Source organism: Sinocyclocheilus grahami, unplaced genomic scaffold (assembly GCF_001515645.1).
Source record: "Sinocyclocheilus grahami isolate Dianchi unplaced genomic scaffold, SAMN03320097.WGS_v1.1 scaffold227.1, whole genome shotgun sequence".
Lineage (NCBI taxonomy): Eukaryota > Metazoa > Chordata > Actinopteri > Cypriniformes > Cyprinidae > Sinocyclocheilus > Sinocyclocheilus grahami.
In genome coordinates this window covers 863,843-874,768 of record NW_015505406.1, presented here as the reverse complement: position 1 = coordinate 874,768, position 10,926 = coordinate 863,843, and the positions used below count along the sequence as shown (strand labels likewise).

General features: G+C 36.0%; 1 protein-coding gene across 1 annotated transcript; it reads right to left on the bottom strand.

Annotated features, from left to right (window-relative positions):
- Positions 1–209: 209 nt before the first annotated feature.
- On the bottom strand, positions 210–4,156 carry LOC107597058 (olfactory receptor 50). Its single transcript, XM_016287966.1, has 2 exons — positions 3,035–4,156; positions 210–1,218 (listed from the first exon to the last, which is right to left on the bottom strand). The coding sequence occupies exons 1-2, from the start codon at positions 3,949–3,951 to the stop codon at positions 1,158–1,160; spliced, it is 978 nt and encodes a 325-aa protein (XP_016143452.1). The 5' UTR covers positions 3,952–4,156; the 3' UTR covers positions 210–1,157.
- Positions 4,157–10,926: the final 6,770 nt, after the last annotated feature.

Genomic DNA, 10,926 nt, shown 5'->3' with positions numbered 1-10,926 from the left:
CAAATGTTTTCAATTTGTCATTGTTGGTCAACATTTGTATTTAGCGGTTTTATATATTGAACCTAAACTTGAGCTGTTCCCATGGTTTTAATGTGAAATGTCTTATCCAGAGTTACCCTAAAGTTTGTTCTCATAACTAAAATAGAAACTCTTTTGAGTTGCATATCATGAACAAGTCGTTAGTCTCGGTTACTTTTTTTTTTATTTTTATGGGACTTGTGAACTAAATAACATTATGCTCTGAACATAAATACAAAAGGTCTTTATTACAAATGGGCAATACCACATCAACACCTGCGATTTAGAAATTACACATATCTAATCTATTCTTCTTTCATTTTTGGTGGCATCTCCCAGTAGGCATGTAATTACTTCTAAAGCAAACATACAAAAAAACACGTGTTAACAGTATACAGCTGCACCAGCCTGATGCAATTATAAATATTCGCTCTGTGTTGCAGTGCTTAACGATATTTGAAATCTCCCAGCATCATACGTTTTGTCCTTTCACCAGTGCATTCGTTTCTGAATGCAGTATATTGTAAAGAGACCGTTTACAGGCAATTGTAATAGCACGTTAGTGACCTTATTAAGCAAGTGTGTCTTGAAAACTCAGGATGCTGTGGTTACAAACATTGCGTATCAAATACTACAAATCTTTCAGTGTCACCATGCAGTTTAACTACACATAAATTACAATTTCATTAAACCTGTTTCACAGTCTAAGTTTAAGTTGGTTTATTTGGGTCATTAGCTTATATATATATGACTGCAAAATACTGTTAAGTTTTGCCAAAACAAAGGATACCAGAGAAGAGATTTTAGAAAAATAAGAATTCACATCCTAATTGTTACTTGTTCGCATGACAATAAGTCACCGGTACTATTTACAGTTAATATTCACAGTTGACGATGTCTTCAGCAAACGTAATTCCTGAACACTGTAGCTGCTGTATTTTACTCCAACTTAATGAAGTTATGGCTTGCAGACTAAAAATAACCGTTTTCTAAAAGTCACAACTTTGTTTTCTCAGTGAAAAATGTGTTGAACTTAAGATATGCAACAACACATGGGATGGATTGCATAGCGTTTGTCTTGGTAAGTAAATATTCCTTTTGAAGAGCTCGTCGTCAGGTCTGTCTCTACTCCAAAGATGTCACACAGTCGTCTGTGAGATCTCTCTTGATAATAACGTCTCTGAAGTCATTCTCCTCTCCCTGAAATAAACACAGCATGTTAGATTATTTAGAATTCCAGCATAGATTTCATATCATGTACAATTTGGTTGTCAATGAGTTTTCAGTATCTTTCGTTTTTCTGACTTCTGAAAGAAACCTGCCTCAAATGGTTTGGCTGTTTTTTTGTGCTGATTTAAGATGGCCTCCCAGCCTGTATAAACTGGTGCTCATCTGGATTAGTTGAGCAAAACCGCTGCAATATCAGTCTGATCAGCATGGTGGTAGATTAGAGAACCAGCGTAGAGAAGACTTTTTGTATTTGTCAGTAGTTGCTCAAGTTTGAAAACATGACAGATGAGAGTCTGTGGTCTTAGGTGTGAAATGCGGCTTTAGCCTTTGATAAACCCACCAAATAATAGAAAGTAGGCACCAGTTCCCTTGAATAAATATTGACACCTTTCTAAATCTTTATCATAGGTCTACACTACTGTTCAAAGCTTTGGGGTCAGTAAGATTTATTATATACCAAAAAAAAAAAAATTCAATTTTTTTTTCCCTGCAAAGATGCATTAACTTATAAGTGACAGTAAAGACTTGTTTACAAAAATATCTTTTTCAAATAATGTATTACGGTTTCCACAAAAACCTTAAGCACGTGTGACACTGAAGACTGGCGTAATGATGCTGTAAATTCAGTTTTGCCATCATAGGAATAAATGTATAAAATATATTAAAATAGAAAACGGTTATCAATTTTTACTGCTTTTTTAAAATCACTAAATGCAACCTGTGTAAGTCTTTAAAAACATTAAAAATCGTACCGACTCTAAACTTTAGAACTGTAGTTTTAAATGGAGTGGGCCGAATGAACGATATACTTTTTATTTTCTCTTGATGTGGGAATATTTGGCTCCCACACAGACATTTATCACAATATTTATCTTACTGGACAGTAATTGTTCTCTTGAGACCAAGCAAAGTCAACAGTATTTAGAATCCAAATATATTTTTACTCTTGCATTATATTATCTTTTAATATCCGGTCAGAAAATTAATAATATTATTATATATCCATATTACTATTATAAAATATATATTCATATATCGCATTTGGCCACACCCCCAAACATTTTAGATGACAGAAAATATCCTATTTAAGATACTTTAATGCAGTAGTATATTAACCAGAAATAGCTGAAATTGTCATTTTTTTTTCAGGACGTATATGAATTTTTACATCTCATAATATTTAATTAAGTTCGAACAATACTGTTCCTGAATAGGCCTGTCGTTAGCTGCTTGTTTTGACTCTGAGTTGTGGGGGAATCTTTGGACGAGTCATACAAAAATACGAGCAAACGTGTGAAACAGATGCTTTTCATTTTTAGTGAAGTGGTATAATTTTTTTTTTTTTGAAGTAAAGATTCTTAAATAGGTCTCTTGTTTATGAAGAACCATTAGAGGGTTCTTCAGTTGTCTGTTTGTCGTGTTTTTTTGTCTTTGGAGTATTTTTGCTTCTTTAAATCAGTTAATGGAAGTTCGAGTAGACCAGTGGAATAAATGTCTCCTCTATGACATGAAGATGTAAAAACATGATCAAAAGGAACGTTTATATTTAAGAGTGTATGAAAATCCATTTAACAGAAGCCATTCTTCTCCAGACCACAGTCCACGTAAAACAATAAGCACAAGCCAAACGTTTTTGTCTTAAACCGATTTAAAGTCTTAACACAAGTTTGAACTTTTTGGCTAGCGAGTGCACGTTACCAAATGCACCAAAATTGCGATGCGTAATGCTCCTTCGCAAGGACAAGTAGGCGGTAAACAATTATTCTAGGCTACTGTGTTCACCTACCTTTGCTGGCGACGCCGATTGGGATGTGTGATGTTGACAGTCCACTCCAAAATGCGCTTCAGCCGGCCGGATAAACACGGGAACCGGTGATTAAGATGTTCCAGCAGTTCCTCTTTACGCAGTCCGTACACGATCGGCGCAATGCACTGCGCCAGGCTGAAGAAGGCAAAACTTATGACCGCAAAAAGCTCTTTTGTGGATCTCTCGAGTAAATCATTGCGGTAAAGGATATACAGAAAAAACAGTATGAAATTGGGGAGGATGTAGACGGCGAGCTGCGTGCCGTGGAGAGCGATAGTCCTACACGCAGCTCGGTTGCGCCGGTTCAACACACCCAGACGACGCCCCTCATACAAGATCCGTACATAGCTGTACACGATAAGAACAGTGCAAATTGTTATTAGAATGATTTTGTGCATTTCTCCGCCTTGCAGCGCTTTCCTTCCACAGGGCACAGTGTCATTTATTTTGGGCGACAGGGTAAGAGGAATAATCGACGCGAGTCCCCATGTTAAGATCCCGATGAGCCACGGCCAGGGTTTGAAACACACTTTGCTATAGTGGAGCGGGTAACATATGGCAAAGTAACGGTCCAGCGCCATCGCCGTGATGGTGAGGATGATATTGGAGCCGCTTGTCATCAGACCTTTGATTAGCAACATGCATATGTTTCGCGTGGTCGCTGCTTTCAGGTAGCTTTGCAAGTTAAAGCTAAAGCTTACTGCGAAGTAAACCAGCGCGGAGAACAACAAGTGGAACACGAGAACGAAGCGCGCGTGGCTCCGCAGGCGCGCCTCGCGCACTATAGTCCAGTTGATGATCAAGTTGAAAAAGGCCAAAATGATCAAAGAAACCCCCGATGCCCAAACACGTATGTGTGGATACGAGTTGGCATCACCTGTAGTAGCATTTGTCATCCTAGCGCTTCTTCAGGCCTCGCTCGTACAGTAGTAGAACCGAAACGTTCCAGAACAAAACGCTTTTAACAGGTGCGCACGGTTCATTTGGCTCGACGTTGGTCAATGTTTCTCCAAAAATCCGAATGTTCATGTGAATTCGTTTGGTGGATCTGTTCGGTCAAAAACACCAGCGGTCCTCGCGTAAAAGTCAGCCTAGTGATGGAAAGAGTCAGCTTCACGTTTACTTTCCTCTCTAGAGCAGCAGAGAGAGAGAGAGAGGGCGTGTTCGAGTGCTAATTTCGGCGCCTTTTGTGTGTGTGCAGCATATTTTCATGAGAAATGTGACCGGTGTCTTATAAAAGAATGGAAGACAGACTCAGATCCTGCTATTGAATGCGTTTTTGAATATTTGTTTGAAAGCCGTTTAACTTAAAACGTGGATATAGTGCTGTTATATTGAGCAATCATACTTTTTCAGTATGGGACATGAAACCTGGAAGTGTTGTAACTTCTTTTGATGCAATATTTGTAACTAAACACTTTTTTTTGTATTTGTAACCTTCATTTTGAAGGTTCGTCCTCGTGCTCCACTTGTTGTTCTCTGCGCTGGTTTGCTTCGCAGTAATAAAGGTGCTTCACAATGTCATAGGAAAAACCTTTTTTTGTCTACATGGTTCCATAAAGAAACTTTATCATCTTTTGTTTCACTAAAGCTTCTTTGTGGCGAAAGAAGGTTCTTCAGATTATAAAAGGGTAAGAAAGAGATGGTTCTTTAAAGAACCTTTGACTGAATGGTTCTTTGTGGAACCAAAAAAAAGCTTCTTCTATGACATTGTGAAGAACCTAAGCACCTTTATTTTTAAGAGTGTATAATGTTCCCATATTTACAGTGGTGGCCAAAATGATTAGAACACTAGTATTTTCACCAGCTAAAAATGGGTTTAAGTCGGTTATTTCTATCTTTTGCTGTAGTGTGTCAGTAGGAAATATCAGTTGACATTTCCAAACATTCATTTTGCCATTATAATCCGGTGAGATTTTTGAGAGAGTGTGACAACAGCCAGTGCTCCACACAGAGATCTGATCTCATCCTCATCAGTCTGTCTGGAATCACATGAAGAAACAGAACAAACTGAGACAGACTCAATCCAGAAGAACTTGTGGCAACGTCTCCAAGATGCTTCGAGAGACCTGTCTGCAAAGCTACAGTACTGTTAAAAGTTTTAGGCACTTGTGTAAAAATGCTGTAAAATGAGGATGCTGTCAAAAACAAAACTCTCACCGGATTATTACAATTAATGGCAAAATGAATGTTTGGAAATGTAAACTGATATTTCCCACTGACACACTACAGCAAAAGATAGAAATAACTGACTTAAACCCTGGTAAAAATACTAGCGTTCTAATAATCTTGGCCACCACTTTATCTGCTACAAATTAGTTTCCAAAACAGCAATTAATGGCTAAACCGTGTAAATTAATGTCAAGTATAGCCTACAAAGAGTGCATGAACATGCCCCGCTTGTTTACAATCCTTAATATCCTTGATATGTAATTCCATGCTCATTTTATTGTAACCATTGTAAATTATAACTACAGGCATATAGAAATCCATGTGAATACAAACAAATTTACATTTATTCTTTGATTTGATCCAAAATAAACATACACTGTGAGAAAAAAAGATGACTGCTGTTATAGTTTCATCCAGGTTTATTGTATCTGTCCCTAATAAATAAAACATTAAATAAACAAAAATAAATGTGTTTTTGAAATTATTGACCCAATCAAAATGCTTTTTTTTTTCTGACACTGTGGAAATATTGAAATACATTAAACATAGGTTAAAATTCTTTAAACCACAGGAAAAAAAGAAATCGGTTACACTGACCTTGTGGGGTTACATAAATATATATTTTTGTAAGGGGTAGGATTAGGCTAAGGGGAGAGAAAATTTAGTTTATAGGCTACAGTAGGCCAATATAAAAGCCATTAAGTCTATGGAGAGTCCCCATAAAACATGGAAACCCAGCATGTGTGTCATTCAGTTGTTTTGAATATAGTCTTTACCATCTGTGCAGTCTTTAGATATAAATCAAGAAATGTATTTACTGTCAAACTGTCACTTCTTACAGCAGAACCTGCTGATGTTATCAGTTGATATTTCTGTATTTTTGCTCAAGCTCAGAAGAGGGGTTGTGTGATTTCGCCCCTGTAGTTCATTTCTAAATTGGTCAAACTGTAGATGTGCAACTCACCCTGTGTTAAAGCTTGATCCCTCGTTTCCACTAATTGTTAGAAAGTTTATACATTTTATTCATTTATTTTTTATTGTCGCCACGTTTACAAAAATGGTTAATTTCTCTTAAGTACATGGGTAGGCTATTCTGTGTGGCCCCTTATCCTGTGAGTGTCAGAAGGTTGCAGTAAAGGTTATGGCACAGCGCCACCCAGTGTTTGAAAAACCACGCCATTTATTTATTGATATTAAAGGGGTCATATGATGCTTTTTAAAAGATTTTGTGTATGTGGTGTAACAGAATGTTGACATACTTTAAAGCTCAAAAAACACATTATTTTTCAAATACTGTACATTATTGTAGGTCCTCTATGCCCCGCCTCTCTCAAACACGTCGTTTTCTACAAAGTCCCTCCTTCAGACAAGCGCAGTCTGCTCTGATTGGCCAGCTGACCCAGTGCATTGTGATTGGCCGAACACCGCAAGCACTCGTCGGAAATATAACGCCCCTTACCATAATCGCGAGCTTCAACTTTCAAAATAAATGTAAAGACAGAGCCCGAAAGGGGAACAGAGTCGCGTGACAGACACAGTGATGAAGCTGGTCTCTTGCGCTCTCTCTCTCTCTCTCTCTCTCTCTCTCTCTCTCGCTCGCACACACACACACACACACGATGCGCAAAACTCCGCATTTGAACAGTCAATAGCAAATACTTAAACTAATAACAAAACAGTAGCTGATTCAGAAGCGCCAGATTGTCCAGCCTGGTCTCATGTTTATACGTAGGTATTGACATGTTGTTCACTGTATGTTTATACGTTTGGGATCAGCTACACTACCGTTCAAATTTCAGGGTCAGTGAGAGTTTTTTTTTTTGTAATATATATATACACTGAAAAAAATGTTTAATTCAACCAATTAAACAAATGTAGGGTAATGATTCACGTTGAGCCAATGAAAAATAAATAACTTGCCCTAAAAATATAGATGTGAATCATTAACCTAAATTTTTTTTAATTGGATGAATGAAACATTTTTTTCAGTGTATATATAGCAAAAAACAGTAGGCCTATAATAGATTTCTATTTTTAAAAATTCCTGTTCTTTTAAACTTTTTATACACTAAAGAATCCTGGAAAAATTGTATCACGATTTCAAAATGATCAAGTAGCACAACAGTATATTACCGTAATAAGAAATGCTTCTTGAGCAGAAAATCAGCATATTAGAATGAGTTCTGAAGGATCACGTGACACTGAAGACTGGCTGCTGAAAATTCCGCTTTGCCATCACAGGAATAAATGACATTTCAAAATATTTGAAAACATAAATCAGCTATTTTCAATTGTAATACTATTTCCCAATAGCTACAGTTTTACTGTATTTTGATCAAATAAATGTAGCCTTGGTGAGCACATGAGAGTTCAAAAACGAAATATAAATCTGAAGCTTATAGCTAAACTCAAATCTTTTTCAATTCAATTTCAAGTTGAAAGCAGAGGCAGTGTACAGTGCCTGACTGTAGCTGTTAATTTCAGGATTCCCAGTTCCCCATGCTGACAGGTTGATGAAGTTTATGTGCCTGTAGTGGATTCACTGAAAGAGAGTGGAGTGTTTAGACCTAAGTAATGAACCTACAAAATTATTGTTTTTGAATACAGAACCGTAATCAATGAGTAGCCCCTAAACATCATTATTTTCTAACAGGGCAATAGTCAACAAGACAGACTGGTGCTGCCATAGAATGAAAAAGGGGCACTTACAAATGCAAAACAGAAAAGAAGATGTGACATTACTCATAATACATATTTATTGCAGCATGTTTTTTTTTTAGGTCGTTCTATCAGTCCACCATTTCAAGATTCTTCATTACTGATAAATATTCATGATCTCTATACCAGTCTCTAATGTATAATTACAATCTCTCCAGTTCTCCAGTTCACCACCAGAGGTCATCCTCATCACATTCATTAGGACTATTAGTTCTTGTCTTGTTTGTCTGCAGTATGACTTTTAATGTATTGGATACTGAATTCATCCAGTACGTCCATTATGCTAATTTCCCAATCATATTTGTAAATTTATGGCTTTTTTTCCCTTCTTTTTTTAAAAAATGTATTCGTTTACAGTAACAGATGCTTTTGTTTTATGCACCTGTTTTTGCTCTTGTCTGGATTGGTCTTTACTGGCATTTGATTCAGCTTTGGGATATTGGAATATGCTTCTTTATCTTATCAATATGTTATGTTTGTTTATTTATGCTTATTTGTTTTTGCTTGTATTTTGCATGTGGTAAATATCCCCCCAACATACACACATGGTACGCAGTAGCCTACCGCACAGTGATTAAACTCTCAGCAAAGTGTGGAGAACATTAAAAAAATAAAAGAATAAAAGCAGCTACTCCCATCAACTCGGTATCACTTGATTCTATTCATTGTCCCTCTGATGAAGTGGTGAATAAGCTTTAACACATAATCAGAGAAATTCATGAATAAGGAAAGTGTGTCCCTCTTGTGGTTCTTCATGTATTTTGTATGTAAGTTTTCACTGTGACTGCTGTTATGTGATTTTTACAATAAACCTCAAACCTACATTGAAGCAAACAAAACATGGTGGTTATTCAAACTCATCTGGGTCACTACCAACCCATCATGATACATTTTTAAACCCGTTTGGACAGGAAATCCATTAGACAGAGAGATTGATTGGATTCATGGTGCCCAAACGTACACGTTTTTTCTTATGTGCTATTCTACAACTCTGGTCTGGTCTAATTCAGAAGAAAACAAAACCAAACAAGGAACACCTAAATACCTTGAGATTGATCACTGGCCCACCTCGCCTTTAAATGTTTAGCTCTTCATTCTCTGTGGCTTTCTGAAACTTGTGACAGTTGATTATTTAATTGAATTTATTTCAGTAAAACCACGAGGCAGCAAAGCGTGTGCTGCTGTGACAGTCATTTACAGTAAATTCAGATAATAGACTGTTTAACATTAGTTTTACAACTTTAGATGCTCTCCCGCTTTACTGGATTAGTAAATTTAGTATAGCAACCCTTACCAAAAAGTAGTATACTTCAAGTTTGTTTAATTAAGTATACTTAAGTAAAGATCAAGGATATTTTTTAAGTATACTTCATGTAGTAAGTATACAAATATCAGTGCACTAGTAGTATACTTGTAAGTGTACTATTTCAATACTCCTTGGGACTAAATAGGCCCACTTTCTAGTATATAAAAGTATACTTTTAAGTATAACAGTAGTAAACTTTGAGTACGCAACTAGTTTACATCTATGTTTTTAGTTTGTACTGCAACTATACTAAAAGTTAACTAATAGGTATACTGATAGTTTACTAATTAAATATTTGCAGCATTTCAAAGAGTACTAAACATGCTACAAGTATTTAATTAGTAAACTATGATTAATAGTCATTTTTCAGCTTTTTGTTCAAAATGTTGTTTTTATTTATAAAACTTACCCCAGTGTTTATAAAAAAAGAATTAGAATAAAATGTTTTTGCTTACAAGCAGATACCCTGTTCTTTTGATGTTTTGTATGTTCAGATATTCATATAACAAAATATATAGTAGGACATAGTAGTATACTTAAAGTATGATGTAAAGTTCACTTAAAGAAAACTTATGAGTATACTTGCAGTATAAACTACTAAATTACTTTTATTAAAAATAAAAAATAAACAACATTTTGAACAAAAAGCTGAAAAATGACTATTAATTGGATTCAGAATGATAATCAAAACGTAGATGGAGTTGATCAACACCCCAAAGCTTGACAGTCATTATTAACGTTACACAGTTTTGATGCTGTTTTATGTCTGATGATGGTGTTAGATTACATGTGGAAGCATCTGTTGTTTCGGTTTTTTCTTCTCTTGTGTTTTTTTGGAAATTCTGTACAGAAGATGTGTAATAGCGCCCCCTACCGTATAACAATGAAAACATTCTCGGAGCACAAGTATAGCTCAAATATATTTAGACTTTTTCTAAGTATAAGCAGAGGCGGACAAAGTACTCAACTCCATTACTTGAGTGCAAGTACAGATACTACTGGTCAAATATTACTCCATTACAAGTAAAAGTTGTAAAGACAGATTTTTACTTAAGTCAAAGTACAAAAGTACTTAAGTACCAAAAGTAAATTCCCTTTTTTATGTCAATGCACATATTTTTTTATTGTTGTACGTAATACTTGCAATACTTCTGAAGCAACTTCGAATACATTACACCTACTGAATACACTGACTAGCTTGTAGTATCTTTGGAATACTACAAAACCTAGAATGCTTTTAGAATGTTAAAAACCTATGGGGGAAAAAATGAACACCCCTACCCACCCCCACAAAAGCAATATGGTAGTGATCTCACACAGTTCTGACAGTGTGCACACATCTATGTGTAGCCATTCATCCACATTTGAACAGAGTTGACAGTGAAATCCTGTAAATACAGAGTGATAAGTAAGGGAAAAAATAAAACCTGCTTTAAAACCCAGCAACAGAGCTGTAGCTGTACAATTTTACAACAGCAACACTGCTTTAACAGCAAGACTTATTTGACATCAAAACAAACATTTTAAAAATGCAGTTGAATCGCTCTCGCTGTACTTTGATGTCACACACAGAATGGTCTGCAGTGCCGCTTCAAGTCCAACACCTATTGTGTTTTATTAGGAGACGCACAACAGTTCCTCTGTGGCTTTATAGGTAATATTTTCACTTACACAA

Bases quoted from the DNA above. Each gene is read 5' to 3' on its own strand.
- LOC107597058 (XM_016287966.1), bottom strand. From the start codon at position 3,951: ATGACAAATGCTACTACAGGTGATGCCAACTCGTATCCACACATACGT. The intron at 1,219-3,034 runs GTAGGTGAACAC...TGTTTATTTCAG, and splicing joins AATCGGCGTCGCCAGCAAAG to GGAGAGGAGAATGACTTCAG.